The sequence below is a fragment of the Chrysochloris asiatica genome, unplaced genomic scaffold (genome assembly GCF_000296735.1).
Source record: "Chrysochloris asiatica unplaced genomic scaffold, ChrAsi1.0 scaffold00052, whole genome shotgun sequence".
Classification (NCBI taxonomy): Eukaryota; Metazoa; Chordata; class Mammalia; order Afrosoricida; family Chrysochloridae; genus Chrysochloris; species Chrysochloris asiatica.
In genome coordinates this window covers 2,912,677-2,933,231 of record NW_006408570.1, presented here as the reverse complement: position 1 = coordinate 2,933,231, position 20,555 = coordinate 2,912,677, and the positions used below count along the sequence as shown (strand labels likewise).

The following is a 20,555-nucleotide window of genomic DNA, read 5'->3' as shown; positions in this document are numbered from 1 at the left end:
AACAGTATTTCTCTCTATCCACTTTAGCTTTTTGAGATGGTTTATTTTTAAAACCATTTTAGAGTTCCAAGTTTTTATAGTCACAATGAACTATTTTGTCATCACAACTGAACATCATACTATCATTAGCTTTTCCCACCGTTATTTACCCAGAGCCATTAGGAAAATGATGTTTGGTGAGAGTTACAAGGATTCTGGGTAGAACAGCCATATAAAGTAATCCAATGTGCTGCACTATGTTTTCCATGTTGTTCAGTTATTACTGCTGTCTTTTTTTCCAAATTTCTCCATTGCCGGTAAAAGAAACTCAGTGTCACCTAAGCAGTGTGAGCCCTTCCCCTCCCTCCCAGATGCCCTTGATAGCCACTAAGAGTTTGGTTTCTACACTTGGCGGTCTTGCATATTTGCATAAGTGGAACAATAAAATATTTACTACCTTTTGACTGAGTTACTGAGCTCAGCATATTATTTTCAAGATTTAATCATGTTTTAGCTTGCATTGGGATCCTATTATTCTTTATGGCCAAGTAATAAATACTGTGTGTATGTCCTGGTGTGGCACTGCAGGGTAAGTAAATACTAGACCTCAAAGTTGGTTTGAATTGCAAGATCAGCAGTTCAGACTCACCAGCTGCTCCTCAGAAACTTCATATATAGGGTTGCCATGAATTGGAACCACTCAAGTGTCATTTAACGATATCAACCACATTTTGTTTAAATTGTTTAGAGTGGTTCCTCCTTTTGACTATAGTGAATAGTATGTAGTAGACATTGGTGTGCAAGTATTTCTTTGCACTCCTGCTTTCAATTTTGTGAGTATATACCTGGGACTGGGATTGCTGAATCCATATGATAACTCTGGAATTAGCATACTGTTTTTCATAGTTGTTGTTGATAGGTGCCATCGAGTTGGTAGCGACCTTATGCACAGCAGAATAAAACACTGCCCGATCCTGGGCCAGCCTCACTACTGTTGTCACACTTGAGTCCATCGATACTGCCACCTGGCCAGTCCATCACGTTGGGGGTCTTCCTCTTTGTCTCTGACCCTCCATCTTACCAAACATGATGTCTTTCTCCAGTGACTGTTCCTTCCTGACAATATGTCCGAAGTATGAGAGGTAAAATTTGGCCATGTTGGCTTCTAAGGAGCACTCTGGCTGCACTTTGTCCAAAACAGATCTATTGGTTCTTTTGGCAGCCCATGGCAATTTTAGTATTCTCCACATCATAATTCAAAGGCGTCAATTCTTCTACAGTGTTCCTTATTCACTGTCCAGCTTTTACATGCATATGAGGTTATTGAAAATACCATGACTTGGGTCAGGCGTACCCTCAAGTTTTGACATCTTTGCTCTTCAACAGTTTAAAAAGTTCCTGTGCATATGGGTTAATGTACTGGACTGCAAAGTTTGTTTGAATTGTAAGGTCGGCAGTTCAAGCTACCAGTCCTTCCTAGGAAACCCTATACAAGGTAGCTATGGGTTGGAACCGACTCCACAGCATGTAACATTAAATTAAATGTAAAATCTTAAAGAGATTTTGAAAGACAGACCTGTGTCCTGTAACCATACTACTGTTTTATGAAGAATTCTTCCTCCTCCTACCTCCAGATGATGGCTGTTAAGTGCCACTGAGTTGGTTCTGACCCCCAGCAACCTCATATTCCAAGGCGTAGCTGGTAAGCTTGAACTGCCAACCTTACAGTTTAAACGTCAACCCCACAGTGCTATACCAAAATGGTACCAAGTAAAAACTTCAAATCTGAGTCAAGGAGCATTTAGGCTGAAAAGAAATGTTGACAATGCTGTAACCTCCCCACCTCCCGATGTGAAGGGTGCCCATTGTTGCCTGTGCCCCCCTCTGAGAATCCAGGATCCTCTTTATGTCATCGTTCACCCAATTACCACATACTTTTTATACATATTAGATTCCCGAGAAAGCTAACTACTGGTGGAAATACTTTATCTGACGTTTTCTGTAGATATTAAAGCCTTTCAGCCAAACCTGTGCCTACCTACAAAAAGTCAAATTGACATTGTTAAAAAAAAGAAAAAGTATTGTTTTTGAAGAAAGCATATTGCCTAGCATTTAGTAATTTTCCTTTGAAACTGATAATGCCTCTTCAGTCCAGTTTCTCTTACCCTACTAACTAGAACCAGGCACGCACATTTAGAAAGACGTTAAGTGTTGCAGAATACAGATGTTCTCGCTTATATACATGGTACCTACCTTTAAAAAAGTAAATTTATACAATCATGGACATTAGTTTCAATAAACTTTTGTTCTGATGTTCATTAAAAAAAAAAAAAAAAAAGTTCTCTGTGCAGATTTGTCTAATGCAGTACGTCGTCTGATCTCTTGACTGCTGCTTCCATGAGTGTTGATAGTTGATTCAAGAAGAATGAAGTCCTTGACAACGTCAACCTTTTCTCCTTTGATAAGAATGTTGTTTATTGGTCCATTGATGAGGATTTTTGTTTTTTTGACATTGAGATGTAATCCATACTGACAGCTGTGCTCTTTGATCTTCTTCAGTAAATGTTTTAAGTCCTCTTCATTTTCAGCAAGCAAGGTTGTATCATCTGCATTTCGCAGGTTGTTAATGTGTCTTCCTCCAATCTTGATGCCACGTTTTTCTTCATAGACAGACTATAGTTTTCCAAGGTAGTTGTACCATTTTACAGTCACATCAGCAAAAGACGAGGGTTCTCATTTTTCTTTATTCTCATCAAAACCTGTTGGTTTATGACCTTTTGATGATAGCTAATTTAGTGGGTGTGAAGTGATAGCCTCATTATGATTTTGATTTGTATTTAGTTGCTAATCGTATTTGTAGATTTTAATGTGATTGTTAGTCATTTCTTGGTCTTTGGTGATGTGGCAAATAAACGTATTTAACAACAGTAAAATAGGCATCTGTATGAACCAAGTTGTTGTTGTTAGTGCCGTCAAGTTGTTTCCTACTCATAGTGACCCTGTAGTTACTATTTAATATTGTGTAATTATGGAGTCTCTTCTTTAATAAATATTTTATGAACTGTTAAGATAATGTGTATAAAGTGCCCATCACAGTTCATAGATTTTAAATACCATTTATTAGGTATTTAAGTTCATTTTACTGCACCTCTTCCCAACCCTTTCCAATAAATCCACAAGATAAAACATTAAAAGTGTGTTGTTATCACTTATTTAGTTCCTTTTGATTCTGACAGCTGAGAGAGAAAAGTAAGCATAAAACATTACACAGATATTAAATTTATATAGTAAAAATTGTTTCTTTGCTCAAAAATTATATCTTTTTTCTGAATCTTAAGGCATTTTGTTTGCATTGTTGGTAAACTGGATTATCTGCTTTATATCCAATTAGGATTTATAAAGTAAAGAGAATGAAAACCAAACCCACTGCTGTTGAGTTGATGGGGACTCATAGTGGTTCGCTCTACAGGGTTTCCAGAACTGTATCTTTTCAGCTGCAGTCAACCTCATCTTTCTCCCACAAAGTAGCTGATGGCTTTTAGTTGCCAACCTTGCGGTTAGGTTAACCTTGCGGTTAACTGCTAAACACCTAAACCATAGTGTCACCAGGATTCTTAGAGAAAAGTTACTGCCACAACATACACTTTTATAACTAGTAAGACTAAACAACTTGATACTAAAGTAAAATTCAGAAAATAAAATTAAAGTGGACATAAAAATTCAAACTTTAGTTGTTTATGTTCTCTTTTTGGGAGGGATATGTGTAGTATTTTTAAGGAGCTCTGGTAGCATAGTGGTTACAAATTAGACTGCTAACCTCAACCTCAGCAGTTCAAAACTACCAGCTGTTCCACGAGAGAAAGACAAGGCTTTTTGCTTCCATAAAGATTCACAGCCTCAGAAATCTTTTACAGAACCACTATGAGTCACACACTACTCCATGGCACATCACCACTACCACCATGTGTAGTATTTAGGATTTACATTTAAATTTAGAATTTAGGTATTACAACTGAAATACTCAAATGACTTGAAAATTAAATTATATCGAATACTTCTTTTTCCTGTAATGTGTAGTTGGTATGTATACTGAGGTTATTGGGAATTAGAATTAATTACAGATAACTTCTAGGGGGCAATATGTCTAATTATTATTATTTTTTTGCACTTTTTATTTGTTTATTGAGTGAAGGTTCACAGACAAGATACCACCTTTGCATTCAACAAAACATACATGATATTATCACAATCCCCTTGTTGCAACAGCAGTCATCCTGTTTCTTCATCCCTGTGGCTTCCATTTACAGCTTTTATTTCACAAATGTGAACAAAGCAAAAATATTTGGAGCTCTGGTAGCATATAGTGGTTAGGCTGCTAATAATCTCAAGGTCAGCCGTTTGAAACTGCTAGTGGTTCCGTGGAAGAAAGCTGAGGCTTTCTGCTCCCAAAAAGATTTATGGGTTCAGAAACCCATGCAGCGTCACTATGAGTCTGAATTGACTCTACAGCATATACCCATCCACCACTCGATGGCCTCCAGCATAACAGTTGTGAAGATGACTCAGGACCAGGCAGTGTTTCATTTTGTTGTTCATAGGGTTTCTATGAATGGCACCTAACAACAGCAACAATAATTAAAACAAAGATAAATGTATATGTATTCTAGTAAGGAGGAAGAATATGGGAAATTTTTTTGACAAAATATGTTTGAAAAGAATATTTTACTATGTAGTCACAAGTAGAGAATGTCACTGAAATGAAAGTATCTAGGTTTATTTTATTTTTGTTACTTTTCAACATAATTTTTTATTTTTAATTATATTTTGGAAATAAAGATACACGGTTGTAGTTGGGTGCCATGAGTCATTTCTGATTCATAGCAACCCCTTATAGGGTTTTTAGGCTGTAAATCTTTTCAGGAGCAGAAAGCCTCATTTTTTTTCCGGAGCATTTGATAGATTCGAACTGCTGACGTGGATAGCAGCCCAACTTATAACTAACTATACAGCCCTTTCTTGGGAACAACGTGATGATAATCATTAATTTTAAATCTACATCCCTTTTTACGTAACAAGTCTGTGTCTAATATTTATTCTACAATATCTTTGCATGGGCATAAAAAGATGTTTATAGCAGCTTTCTATGTAAGTAAGAGCAAATATTCATGAACTTCTGAATGATGACTTCAAAACTATTATTGGGTTAACTTTTCCTTAATGATAAATGGTGTTTTTTGTAATGCTCATTGATATATTTTCCTGTGATTGTAGCCAAAAGTGGACAAACCAAGACATCAACCAAAGTGAATAAACCTTCAGGTAATGTTTTTAATTAGAATTTTTGACATGTTGTGCCATCAAGTAGGTTCTGATTCTTAGCAACCTTTTATAGGATTTCCTGGGCTATAAATCCAGATGGGAGCAAAAAGGCACATCCTTCTTCCATGAGATAGGTAGTGGATTTCTACTGCTGATCTTGTTGCCAGCAGCCCAGTGTGTTACCTACCCTGCATACCACAAGTGCCCCTTCTAGACTCACTTCATTAGAAGCATATAGTAATAGTATTTTGGAGTCCTGGAGTTGCGCTGCGGTTTAAGGCGCTGGACTGCAGGGTCAGCGGCTCCAGCTCCCCAGCCACTCCTACACAAGGTAACTATGAGTTGGAACCAACTCAACCGCACTTAACAGCAATGGGAATGGTATTTTAGGGTCCTGGTGTGTCCTGTAGGAACTGACTCATAACAACCCTGTATAGGGTTTCAAGGAGTGACTGGTGGATTTGAAATGCCAACTTTGTGGTTAACAATCCAGTGCTTATCCTACACTGGCAGAAATTTATAGTACCCAGAAGTGTTTAAAATGAGATTTAGTAACTATATAATTTAACTGTGAAAACCACTACATCTAATTGCATAAAACGATTTATGAATAAGAATATCAGATATGTCACACCTTCCCTTTTATTGATGTCACTTTATTTTCTTTTGCACAATAGCCCAGATACCAAACTTAGTAAACTCAAGTTCGTTGTGCAGTTTTTAAACTACAATGAGTTTTAACGAAACTACCTAATTTACTTTTTCCCCTAGCACTTATCTGTAATCTCCTTTTCAATTTTACTTTTAATTTCTGTTAAATGCTGGATAATTCTGTCATGTTTTTATGTGAATAGAGATCAGTGAATTATTTGACCTACAACATTGTAAAGAATATAGTATTGAACTGGCAACAAATAACACTGTTCTTGATGGCAGCTCCGGAATTTTCATATAGTTAAAAGGAGTCCTGGTGTGGTGCTGTAGGATAAACAGTGGACTCCTTAACCATAAGATCAGCCGTTCAAACCCACCTACTGCTCCTCAGAAACTATGCAAAGTTGCTGAATCAGAACCAACTCAACAGCACCATAACAAGAACAATACAGATAGGACTGTATCGCAGTGAGTTAAAACACTATCCATGTGTTTTGACCATTGATACAAGTATTACTGAATGGTTTTTAATTACTCAGAATCAAGGAATCAAGCCATTAAAAGTAGAACCCAATTGTTTTTATGCCCTTGAAATTAATATTTTTGCTTCTAGTTGATCCACATATTCAAAGATACATTTAACTTGTCAGAACATGATATTTTTAAAACCCCATTGAAGATTTTTTATTTCAGTGATATTTTCTTCCTGAAGAAATGATCATCGATACTAGATTTAGGAAATGGCCTGTACTCTCAAAGAAGATAGCATTTTATATGTTTTTTAATAAGATACAATCTGTGGCCTTCATATTCCTTCTTTATGAGATTTTGTGAGGATTCTTTATGAGATACTAGGTAAGCTAGTTTTGATCACAACTTTTGTGATTTAGGGAAATCGGCAAGCTCTGTTTCAGTAGCTACTAAAGGTAATAAAACTTCAATCAAAACGGGTAAGATTGTTAAGTTTTTATTAAGTTTATCTTTCATTCTGCCTTAAACTTGAAAACTTGACATGTATGGGATTTTTTTGTGAAAGAGATTCTTTGGTCTTGTACAACATTTTCATTACAGGTACGTTTTTGTACTTTATCATAGCCAGAAAACATTTTTAGACAGCTCTGTAATTTCATAGGCCGTTCTGCCATTTTGCTTCTAAAAATCTCTTAATCTTTGTTTTCCTTGTTTTAAAGAAGTGCTCTTTTTTCCTTCTCCAGCTGATAGAATTCATGATGTTACTTTTATTCAAAAGGGTTCTTCGTCATATGTTTTATCCAGAAATAAATGGACCACTATTTAAAGTACATGTAGCATGTTGAAACTGACATGATCTCTTTATGAATATCTTCCTGCAACCAGCTATAAGAATATTCTCAGCAATTAATAAAATATGATTGTGTATGTGTTTGTGATACATTACTGTTACATGATGAGTAATTAAAAATTGTGACTTAATAAAAGTAATAAAAAACTACTCATACAATAAAGTTGAGCTCTGTGTTAATACACTAGTATGGAACATGCTAAATGACTGAATATATTTTTGGAATAATGTTGTAATTCTATTTTTTAAAGGAAAATCTATTGGAAAGAAGTCTCTAGAAGTAAAAAAGTCTGCCAATGTCAAAAACAAAGACTCCAATAAACCTGTGACTGTCCCAGGTAAGCTTGAAATGTTACTATTCACATCTTTCTTTTGCTATACACTTACTTGATTGGGGTACATTTTGAAATTCTTATTAGATATCCTTGAAAGGGATTTTTTTTGGTTTTCAAAGAGAAATTGTATTGACTTTGTATTGGTTTAAGTATAAATGATAAAGTAAGCCAACTTAAGTTCCTATTTAGATTTATTATTTTAATTAGCATAGCATACTTTTCTAGACTATTAAAGCAGACTATTTCATGCAGAAAATTCTGAAATACAGACCAGTGTGGCAGCCAAAGCTGCTGAAAACAATGTTAAAGAAACAATTTCAGGTAGGTCAATAAAAATTTTATTTTATCCTTTTATGTCTGTGAGTAGAAAGAAATATAAAATTTCAGGAAATATGATAATTGTGTTATTCATTTCTGTACATGTATATTACAGTAATAGGGTCATACTTAAATGAATATTATTTGCATGTTCTGTTTCATGAAAAATTTTCTTATTTTGTGTTTCAAGAAACTGCTTTGGAGACCAAAGGAAAGCAAGAATCACTTAGCAAGGTTAGTGTTTCTGTTTTAATTGTTTAACTACTTAAATAAAACATAAATTTTTTTTATTATATAAACCCAGTTATATACTTGAGTTTTTTTAAAAAAAAAAAAAAAAAAAAACAAAACACCAAAAACAGAAGTATTTGACATGATGAAAATCTCCGTAGTTTGTGACCTTACTGATATGATTTCAGTTTTAAAAATGTCACAAACATTTAAGAACAGATCGTCAATAAATGTTTATGTTTTGGGGAAAAAATTTCTCACTGAGAGCCTAGTGTCAAGACAGATGACTTTGATTAGACAATAGGTTGTCAAATTAAAACTAATACTGTTTTTGTTTATAAGAAATAATGGGTGATGTTTTAATATTTACAATACCAGTTTTTCTTTGTTATATAGACGGTTTGAAGTTGTATTCGAATGGCATAAAGTTTACTATTTTCCTGTGTTTATATTATCTGCATATTATTCAGTTTCTTTAAAATCTCATTAAATATTATTGATTTAGATTTTGAGATTCAAGTGCTAAACAAAGTATTATTTTGTTTTTTCTAGATCCATTGCTCATATAACTACTTATATGTTAAGAATATTTTTTAAAACACTAATAGAGTATTTTATATATTAGATTTATTTTCAAAAGCAATTTGTGTTTTTAAACACTAGTTGAAAAAGTGACCTTAAGACCTGTAATTATTCTCTGTACCTGAAAAGAATTTGGTTTTTGTTTTGAATTTTAGGTTCAGTCTAACCTCTTAAATTATTGAGGCTTTTCCCAGCATTAGGTGCAATTTAAGTTTTAATGTAACATAATCGGCAGTATAAATTTAAATACGATCAGACTTCAGAATGTTTTTGGGAAAATGAAATGAAAAGATAATGGAAATTTCCATGAACAATTTGAAGCCCTCTTATATGAAATATTTAAAGAAATTTTAATGTTCTTTTTATTTTTAACTTTTATTTAAGGAAATAGAGGAAATGTGTGTGGTCCTGGTATCTAATTTGCCTACTAAAGGATATTCTACTGACGACATTTACAACCTAGCGAAACCATTTGGTGGTTTGAATGATATTTTGATTTTATCATCTCATAAAAAGGTAAGCGTTGATAGTAACTGTCCATATTGTTTTTAAGCATATTTTAAAAAGCATTAAATTCACAAAAATAAAGAGAAAAGGAACTTTTTAGCTAGAATCTCACAGTAAACTTTGAATCCTGGAGGGTTTATTTTGGTATTATTTTAATCAGATTTATTTTTTTGTAAATTTTTATGTAATTGTTATTGAATAAAAAATGTTTTACATCTTTATGTTTAATGCAGTTTTCAAATGTGTCATGAAATTTTTTGCAGTATTATTTAACTAGTATTTCTAACCATTTTAATACTCGGACACATTGTTATTAATACATAGAACAACCTAGGTTTATCATATGCTCTTAATTATGTATACTATAGTAAGTACACATGTTTTTTGTAATTTTACAACCACACAATTAAGTTTATTTTCAATAATAATCTCTGTTTGGGGTGTCCTTCAACAAATGGATAATAATACATGAAGTTAGGAGAGAGGATAAGATCACAAAAGGAATGAATGTGAAAAGAAAAGGACCAAAAACTCAGCCCTTGAGCACTTTAATATTAAAAAGTTGAGGAGAGCAGTTACATAAAGGAGTTTTTTTGAAGAACAACCAGTGCAGAAAAAGATAAGTTTTATATCCTAAGTCCATAAGATTCCATTGCTATTGATTTAATTCCAACTCAGAATCACTCTGTGGGACAAAGTAGAACTGTTACTTTGGCTTTCTGAGACTATGGCCTCCTCATCGTTCTGCCACGGAGTGACTGGTGGGTTTGAACTGTCGATATTGATGTTAGCAGCTCAACATTTAGTGCACTGCTTCAAAAGGAATAAGTGAGCAGCTGTGTCAAATAAAACTCGATGAGCCAATTGACCTGAGAACTAACTAATCACTAGATTTAGCAATCCTGAGGTCATCAGTGATCTTAAAGTTTCCAAGTATCCAGCTGTAGCATACCATTGTAACAAAGATTATTCTGTTGTATTTTAGGCTTATCAATACTATTTTGTCGTTGGAGGACTATGCATTTCAGTTCTCATTAATATTAATAATGGCATTAGTGATACATTTGTTTAAAGCATATTTGATGTATACCTACTATGTGCCACTATGCTAAACCTTGATATACAATGAACAAGAGTCATGAAGTCTAACTTCATGTTGATTTCAATCTGTTACAGAGTTGCTCTTCTTTTTCTTTGTAGAAATGACAGGACTCTTGTGGTGCCACGTGGTTTTCTTCCAGTAGAAAGCAATTGGCAATTGCTAGAAATCTTTGAGAATAAAATAGGATATGCATTTGGTTGTACTTTGAGCTAATTTTCTGAGAAAATAGTTGTTGATGTTGTTGTTAAGTGCTGTCGAGTCGATCCCGACCCATAACAACCCTGTGTAGGGTTTCCGAGGAGCAGCTGGTGAGCTTGAACTGCCAACCTTGCAGTTCAAATGGCTTTGCAGTCCAGCGCATTAACCCACAGTGCCACACTGAAAATATGATGCATTGTAGCTTCATATCTCAAAATTATTGTGATGATTGCATAATTGTATACTCTATGCTGGTAACTATGGCATATAAATTATGTCAATAAAACTTAATGTGAATTATTTATGACATGGAGACTTAATTTTTTAAAAAAGACCGTTTTTTAAAATTAAATTGCAATTTTTTAGTTAATTATATGTTTTCCAGAAAAAATACTAAGATTTATTGTTTTCATTCTTGCAATTTCTATTTTGAAAGGCATATATAGAAATAAGTAGAAAATCTGGAGATTCTATGGTAAAATTTTATACCTGCTTCCCAATTTCTATGGGTGGAAATCAACTCTCACTAAGCATGGCTCCTGAAAACATGAATATCAAAGATAAGGTAAATTGTGACTTTGCCATAATTTTTTACCATGTCAGTAAATTTCTTAGCAGCTATTAATGTCTTACCACTTCTTTTTGTTTGTTTGTTTCATGAATCTTTAGAATGCCCTTTTAAATTTTTCATACTGTTTTTCTAATCCTCACGCCATTTCGTAATGTCTTCCTAATTATTCCATCACGGAATAGTGTTGACACTTTCTTTGATCTGCATATAGTGTAAAGTGCTGACTCTAAGAGCACAAGCTCTAAGAAGTAGATAGCCTGAGTTTAGATGTACTTAGCCAACTTTGTAACTGAGAGTAAGGTTGTTTCTGAGTCCATTTCTTCATCCATAAGCTAAGGAAATAACCTATCTTATAGAATGTTTATGAAGATTAGAAGAAGCCACATAAACATTTATGTTTAGCACATGGTAAGCACGCTACTAGTTTTCTTTTTCTTACCAGTTTTATCTCTACTGCTACTATCCTTTGGCATCCATGTCTCAATTTGAAAACATCATGTGTGTTTTCTTTAAGACTGAGAAAGCTTTTCACTGTCCATCTACAATTCTACTCTTTGAGAGTTACTTCCATAATGTAATATGGAAGTCTTCTGGGGTGGAAAAAAAGTTATAAACAGTTATCTGAGAACAGGATTCTCTCTGACAGGGATTCAAAACATTTGTGGGAAAATTCTGTAGTTACATTTTCCCACGAACATTTTGTAGCTCCCTCATAATGTACTCTTATCTTCTAAACTGGAAACCTTTTTCTCTCATTTTCCGCATTTAATCAATCACACATCAAATTTCTTCTCTTTTAACTCCTAAATATAATGTCATCATCCCAGAAACCATTTTTTTCATCTCTTAAAAAAGGTTTTATCACAGAAAGAAACTTTTTTGATGGTTATCAGAAGTTGGACGATAAGTCACTAACTAGAGGATAGACAGATTTTAACTTGGGTGAAGGCGAAGACAATTTACAGTAAAGGGGAGGTTAACTCAAAATGATGAAGTTAATAGACAACACTGGAAGAGGGGAGCACAAGAGTCTTAAGGCTATAAAAGTAAATCCTGTTACTTGCACAGTTTTGTTATAGCAGTAATAATAATTTACGACCTGACATTTAAATACACATACAAACTGAACAGGTATGGGAAGGTGAATTAGACGTTTTCCATAAATATATAGGTTATAAGTGCTATGAATATAGTAGAGTTGTATACACAGCAAGATTATGAAAATTTCTTAACATACCCAAACACCATGAAGGAATGAGTCACTGGGCCTTGGGACTCGGCCATAGTATGGGCATAACAGTCAAATGACATAAAAGTACACTAAAATGGTGTTCTGTATCCTACTCTTGTGAATATTGGCTTGCCATTTGAGGTGCACCTATTGGCCTTTCTCCAAGTCCAAAACAAATCTGGAGTAAGGAAGAGTGCAGAAAATCAAAGGTGCATGGAAGCAGTTAGTCGATTGGACTAATTATCCAGGCAAACCTCAGAGTCTACCACCCTGAGACTATAGTAGAACTGAAGGTGCCAAGCTTATCACTACCAATCACCCTGAAAGGGACAACTATAAAAAGTCTTAAAGTAGGAGAAAAATGGTGCAACAAAACTCAAAATCATGAAGTTCAAGTTTATTAGTCTGAGAGTGGTAAAATCCCCAAGAAACCCTCAGACACCCTTCAGACCTGGAAGTGAACTCATACTTCAAACCAGTGGTTCAACTTTTACCCAAATAAATAGGCCTATAAAGTGAACAGTAATACCAGATAGGTATGTTGTTCTATTCTATTCCAGATAATAAAAATTTTTTGAAAAGACTAGTGAACTGCCGGAGTCCTGGTGTGGTGCTGTGGATTAATTCATTGGACAGGAAAGTTGGTTTGAATGGCATGGGTGGCTGTTCAAACATACTAGGCACTCCTCAGAAACACCCTATACCAGGTTGCTGTGGGTTAGAACCGACTCAGAGGTTCTAAATTAAACTAACTTCTTGCCTTCCGTCTTGTCCTCCACAAACCCTTTTTTTTTTAAAATAACACTCAAAATGACTGATATAGCACCGTGGGTTAATGCCGCGCTGGACTACAAAGTCAGTTTGAAATTACAAGGTCAGTGGTTCAAGCTCACCAGCTACTCCTCAGAAACCCTGTACAGGGTACCTATGGGTCAGAACAGACTTGACTGCACTTAACGACAACAGCAAAATAGACTAGTGTAAAATTAAAATCTATTGAAATGCAAAATAGTTTGATATAGAAATCCCCACAGTGTCTCTCCAGGGGCAGCAAATATTTACTTTTCAGATGCCTAGAGGCATTAATTGGAATTATTAGGATCTCTGGGGCAAGATAGTTATTGTGTGCCATCAAGTCGATTCCGACTCATAGCCACCCTATATAGGGTTTTTGAGGAGCAGCTGGTGAGTTTGAACCACCTACCTTGCAGTTCAAACCAACCTTGATATTGAGTGCTTATCCTAAGGTGACACACCAGAACTCCCTAGGGAAAGGTAAGGCAAGAAAAGGCCTTCTCTGGAAGATTAATGTGACATAATTTCTAGAATTGTGTTATACACATTTGTAGTGTCGAAGGTGGGGAGGGGAGAATGTTTTAGATCCATGGTTTCAGCCTCCCAGAATTCTTTCATGCATATGTGAAACTTCATTAGCTTGCCTCTGCTAACTTTAACATCCTGTTTCATTCTCTGTGACCTCTTACTTATAATTAAGTAACCTGAAATCACTGTATACTTTGTATATTGTATTGTTTTGTACTAGGCTGCATCTTTGCTCTTCCTCACCCCCTATATTGCTTAGATAATTTTGTTTCATTATATACTTTTATGATTTTACCTTCTAAATTAATTTTGCTATTCCTTTATTTTGTGTAGTTCTCCTTCCCTAAGTGGTATTGCCTCAAAACTTAGACACTTAGGAGAGGAGAAGGAATCAAGGGGGCTGGACTTGGATTAAAGAGGGAAGAACTTTTGGAAGGAACAAAACTTTTTGCTACTTATTTTATGAAATATTGATAAATGCTGCTTTGAATAGATTATTTTAAGACCTGACTAATTAAATACATGTATGAGAAAGAATTTGCATGATCAGCCTTTATTTATTTTACATTTTTAGGAAGCTATATTTACAACCTTGATTAAAGAAGATGATCCAGAGGTAAAATTTATATTTAAATGCTTTTTGTATATACTTTTTTGACTTACAGAAACATTTTTTGTTAGTTAACTTCTTTTGAAATTGAAGAAAATATTATTAATTTTAAGATACTGAGGTGTGATGTTTAAGTTCTAGAATTGAACTCACCCTTGTGGTCCAATGTTCAACCAAGCAGTAGATAGTTTTGTAAGGGAGGTGCAATACTAATAAGATAAGCTCACCATGGTATGGTCATTCACAATCAAAAGGGTACCATTTACCCAAGGATAAAACTGAGAAGGGATGGGAAAGTGGGTGGAATGAAAATAGTACCACGGGAGAAATGAGGATAACTGTAGTTACAGGGAAGTGATTGCAGTCGTTGAGGTTAAACAGTGTATGATTTTTTAATATAAAACGGATGGTCTTGTCTGTAAGTCTTCACTCACTTCATAACAAAAAGCTTAACAATTTATTTTGAGGTCAAGGAGACAACAGATGTTGTTATTGTTAAGTTCTGTGGAGTCGGTTCCTACTCAGAGCAACTCTGTATTAGGCTTTCCAAGGAGTAGCTGATGGGTTTGTACCACTGATGTGGTTAGTAGTCTAGTGCTTGTCCTAAATCAGAAGTCAAGAGTTAGGACAGTCCCTAATAGTAATTTCTTTTTGTTTGTTATTTTCCCCCTCTCAGATACTAGAATATATATTAAGTTTGAAATAGATCCATATTTTGTTTGGTGAGGTTGTTGGGGTATCATTTATGTTCATAAAAGACAGATTATTCCTTCTGTTTTAGTATATTGTTTTACTGGTTACTCAAATCTAAAATTAGGCCTCTTAACTCATGGAGTCCTGGCATCGCACTATAGTATAAGCACTGAATTGCTAAATGCAAGGTTGGTGGTTCAAATCCACTAGTCCCTCCTCAGAAACCCTATATGGGGTTGCAGTGAGTTGGAATCAACTTGAAGGCATTTAACAATTAACAACAATCTTAATCCATGCAGTCATTTTCATTCTCTTGGCAAGGAGGACATCATCTGAGCTGAAATAATATATTACTGTTAAAATCTGTGTTTTATAATTTAATACTATAGCTGTGTTCTTCCTTTTCTTATGTTGTCTTCTATTAAAAAAAACTATAGGCAAATATCGATAAAAGTTATGATCGATTTGTACATCTTGATAACTTACCAGAAGATGGACTTCAGTGTGTACTTTGTATTGGACTTCAGTTTGGAAAAGTGGATCACCACATATTCATGAATAACAAAAACAAGGTAATGTCTAAGTTCAGTATTCTTAGAGGATGTGTAGTTGAGTCCTACATTCCTTATTGTTTGCAACTTCTCATTCAGCTTTTGAGCTGAAGCATTTATAAACATTGTTTGACTTATTAGAATAACTGTAATGGATTAAAGTATTTTTCCCTGAACAAGAAAGATGAGATAATTTCTATTTAGGATTAGTTATTGAGGGGAGATCAAGGTTCACACAGTGAGAAAGATAATTTAAAGAATATTATCTAACTGAAATTTTAGAACATTATCTAACTGGAAGTTTAGACCTTACACTCTTTATCCCTTAGTTATCTTTTTGACCTTTTCTAAATCAGTGTACAATTTGAGTTCAAGTCCCTTTCATCTTTAAAGCGCACCACATTGTTTATTTAGTTACGAAGTAAAAAGACTAAATAAAACAACCATTTCTTAACTTTCCAGATTTGGCTTCTTTTCTTAAAAGAACCAAAAACTGTTGAACTATTTATATTTACTGCGCCCTCACATTTAATATTTGTTTTAGGTATATAAGCATTAAAAGTAGATTTTGGTTAACTATATCCTATAAAAATCTGTATTTTGTGTTGAAGTTGGTACTATTTACTAACTGCCTCTGAGTCGATTTTAACTCATGGAAATCTCATATGTGTCAGTGAAACTGTGTTTTCAATGCCTGGTTTTTCAGAAGTTAATCACCAGACCTTTCTTCTGATTTGCTCTAATCTTTCAGTTAGTAGCTGAGCATATTAACCATTTATACTACCAGAGACACTTTACAGTATTACTGTATAAGGAATAACTGACCAACAGCTAGCTACTAATTTCTTTGACATGCCATTTACTGATACATATAATGTGTCTGGTTTCTTTAGAATAGTGTGATGAGAAGATTTCCGGAAGACGAGAAGGTCACAGATAGAATTCTGAACCTTTGTTTTAGACATCTTTAATCTTCTCTCTTTTAATTATCTACCATTCTCTTTAGTTGTACCTTATAACATTTCTATAGTTTTCTTTTATTGACTTTGAAATAAAGATTAACCTTAGCTTTGTGATCATATATTAAAAACTAAAAGGAAAAAAAATTAATGTTTTTTTCCCTTCTCCAAAGGCAATTCTTCAATTAGATAGTCCTGAATCTGCTCAGTCAATGTACAACTTTTTGAAACAAAATCCACAGAACATAGGTGACTATGTATTGACCTGCACATTATCTCCGAAGATAGACTCACTTAAGGTAAGATTTTTTTTTGTTTTTTGTGTGTCAACTTTAGTGCTTCTAGACAGTGAGGAAAGTGTAAGGGGGTTAGTCTCTCTAAATAGAAGGTTATTTCATGAATTATTCTCAGGCAGTAGTCAAACTGGCTCTTGATTTAAATTTTCCTTCTTTTTCATATTTGATTTTGCAATCTATTCAGTGTTCCAGTTTTCATGGTGTATGGGGCAGTATTGTTTAATTGCCATCAAATTGATCTCTGACTCATGGCAACCTGTGCACAACAGAGCAAACCACTGCCCAGTCTTGCAGTATCCTCATGATCAGTTGTGGATTCACCTGTTGTGATTTATAACGTTTTCATGGGCTGATTTTTAGAAGTCAATTGCTAGCCTTTCTTCCTACTTTTTCGTAGTCTGGAAACACTGTTGAGTCAGCATTATGACAAACTGGCATGAAAGGCAAGAATTCTACCACTGGACCCACCTCCATGGCACAGTGTAAATTTTTCTAAATGAAAAAGATAATTTTGAAAATGTAGACTTAAGTCCTAAAACTTACTATGAACTTAAGTGTAGAGTGATTTCATGTATAAAATGATTGCTTTTCCTATCCAGAAGATACTTTGAATCTATTTTTGTTTCATCCTGGTATATTTATTAAAAACTCGGGTTTTTATAATAAGAAATAAGATTTTACAGCTTCTTGGGTTGCACAGTAATACCATTCTGAAAGCTGTGAATAGTTAACCTTTGAAACAATTAAATTCAAACTACCAGATATTTTCACTATTAGTGCTATTTGCCTCAATGATGTTTTTCAGTGCCATTGAATTAGTTCTGACTCACAGCAAATGTATAGGGTTTCTGAGGCTTTAAACTAATCTTTTGGGAATCAGAAAGCTTCATCTTTCTCCCTTAGGGGAGCAGCTAATAAGCTCTAACTGCCAGTTTTGTAGTTCACAATCCATTGCTTATCGAATGGAGCCACCCTACTCCATCTCAGTGATAGGGATTTATATTGGCATCTATAGATTTTTATTAACCTGTTAAAAATCTTTCAGTAGCTCAAAACTCAAAAATTTCACCCTCTGAAATCCAAATTAAATATAGCACCTATAGTAAATACATCATAGTCTCAAGCAATTTTAGAACTTTTTAGCCACCTTTTCTCAGTGTACCATTGCATTTTTAAAAATCTGTGTTTTTGCTGTTTCTGAAATTATTACATTATGTAACTAAATTCAGAACTGCAATAAATACTGATGAAAACCCCAAATTCCCAGATGTAAAATGAAATGGGTGAAAATTATATAAAACCCTGTGTGAATTGGCATTTTCCTTCCCAAAATCTTACTTAAAGCTTTTCTTCTTTTAAAGCATATTGAACTAGAGAATGCAGTTAACTTAATGTGAAAGATCTAGTTAGCTCCTCCACTGATAAACTGTGTGAACTCGAAGATATCACATAGTGTCTATTGTATGTATGCATTCAACAAATATTAATTGCTAGTTGGGTAAACTTTTTGTTACAACAGATTTTAATTTCCCAGTCTTCAGAATGAGCTAATTAATTAACGTGTCTATATTATCCTCCTTTTTCTTCACACACACTCCATTTTTTTGTAGTTCCATTTGTAGAATTTAAAAAGTTCTCTAATAATAGTGAACATAAATCATTGCACATTTGAAAATAAATTTTACTTTATTCATACTTTAGTGATAGTTTACCTAGATGTCAGATTCTGATTTCATTCATTCTTTTAAAGCTTTAGGATTTATTCATTAACACATTAAACAAACATTCTTCTAGTTTCATTTTTATGCCAGTACTCTTGCAGGCATTATGGATATCGATAAACAAAAGATTTAATGTCTCAATCCTCAAGGGAAATCATATGTTAGTAGAGAAGATACACAGCCTACACTAGAAATTCCTGTTCGGTATATTTAGTTTTATTGAAGTACAATCAAAGCTTTTTAGCCAAAGAAAAACCGTTTTCAACCTAGAAAACATGATTCCCAGAAAAAGTCTCTATTGCTAGTTATGTATAAGCTCTAAAAGTGCAGCACTTTGGGATTTTTCATTTATTCATCTCAAGTGCCTGTGACCATACTTGGTATATAAACAGTGCTTTTTTAATTCCTGGTTACTTTTTGGGGCTCTGGCATTGCTTTGCTGGAGAATTTGTTTTCCATGTTTTCAAGTACTTCTAGATGTTTTGAGTGAAGAGCTTTTGAAGTTAATAGGTCTCTTACATTTTTTTTTAAGATTTTTAATATATATCAACATTATGGATATTCGTTTTTTCTCACTATCAGTATATGGCAGTTATTCTGTATTACCTAAATTAGAAGTCTTCATTTTATGAGATAAACTCTAGAAATGAGAATATTATTAAAGTGTGTATATTGATACATTTTTACAAAGTTTTCTAATTTTTTAGTTTGGATTTCAAAAACTGAAAACATTGCATTGATGTTTTAAGTACATAAAATCCATTTGAATAGCGTCTAATAAAATGTGGAATTATGTTACAGGCTCAAGTTGAGAAAAATTCAGAACAGGAGAAAGAAAGGTATGTTGCTTTAAGCATGCTAACAGTTTTGTATTATAATTGATTACTAGATCTTATTTTCATTTTTTTTTTAATGTTCTTATGTATCAAAAATGTATATCTTAGACATGTTTGTTTATTCTGTATGCATATGATCCTCTTTCAATGTCTTTCAGCTCTATTTTACTTAGGGAGTAGGGGTATTGTTGGGCTCTTTCACATATTTGCTACTTATTAAGAAAGACTGAATATGTAAATAGTTGAAATTACATATATAAATACAACTTTTTTATTTCATTGTGTTGATATAATATGGCTTTTTAAATGTTTAGCTAAAATGTGTTTGAACATTCAACTCTGATTAATATTCTTTGTTTCATCTTTCAATTCTAACATAATTAAACACAATAACATTTAAATCATTTCATACATTCATTTTTAACCTTATTGACTTGAAATACAAAAAGAAACCATGCATGTTTGTTCATTTGAGAAATTATGGTTTGTCTTTAAAATTAGGCCAGGAGATAGACAGAACCTTAATCATTTCCAACTCTCTGGTTAAAAAGATGGGAGTTGCATTTCAGGATATTTTAGCTTACTGTTTAATGTGTATTTTGATACTTTTAAAAAGCATCTAGTGAGGAGAAGAGATAGTATTTTTTAAATGATATGATATACATTGTTTTGTACTTTCAGGGGATGAGTTTGTTCTTCAGAGCCTACACAAACTAGTGAGTTAGAAACTTGTTTGGTCGTATACAACTTACCATTTACTATTATTCATTCCCTTTTGCGACCAATTAAAAACCTCCCTTTCACTGTTCTTCATTAAGAATCACTAATTTAAATTTTTTTCCCTCCTTCATGCTAAGTGATTCACTTTTTTGCTGTCTGTAGAAAGAGCTTATAGAGTTTGAAACAGCAGTTTAATATGGAAAATGGGTTTTTCTTTTAAAAATGTGAGATTTAATGGCACTATCAATCTGGTAGCGTAATGGTTACAAATCGAGCTGCTAACCTCAGGGTCAGCAGTTTGAAACTACCAGCTGTTCCACGGGAGAAAGATGAGGCTTCCTGCTCCCATAAAGATTTACAGCCTCGGAAACCCTGTGCAGGGTCACTATGAGTCGGAACCGACTCCACAGCACATAACCACCAGCCACCACCATCAATTTTAAGATGCCTGAAAAACAATCCATCTTGGTTTTTCTCTCTATTCTTATAAAATCAGGT

At 33.8% G+C, this 20,555-nt stretch overlaps 1 protein-coding gene across 1 annotated transcript in view; it reads left to right on the top strand.

Moving 5' to 3' along the window:
* The window catches only part of ZNF638 (zinc finger protein 638), a 91,889-nt gene that overhangs the window by 56,697 nt on the left and 14,637 nt on the right, over positions 1–20,555 (top strand). The window contains exons 11-21 of the mRNA XM_006862907.1: positions 5,251–5,298; positions 6,843–6,902; positions 7,525–7,611; positions 7,861–7,929; positions 8,117–8,160; positions 9,124–9,255; positions 10,983–11,111; positions 14,246–14,287; positions 15,412–15,546; positions 16,658–16,783; positions 19,303–19,340. Of these exons, the coding sequence (XP_006862969.1) occupies positions 5,251–5,298; positions 6,843–6,902; positions 7,525–7,611; positions 7,861–7,929; positions 8,117–8,160; positions 9,124–9,255; positions 10,983–11,111; positions 14,246–14,287; positions 15,412–15,546; positions 16,658–16,783; positions 19,303–19,340 (910 nt within the window). The remainder of the gene's footprint in view (positions 1–5,250; positions 5,299–6,842; positions 6,903–7,524; positions 7,612–7,860; positions 7,930–8,116; positions 8,161–9,123; positions 9,256–10,982; positions 11,112–14,245; positions 14,288–15,411; positions 15,547–16,657; positions 16,784–19,302; positions 19,341–20,555) is intronic.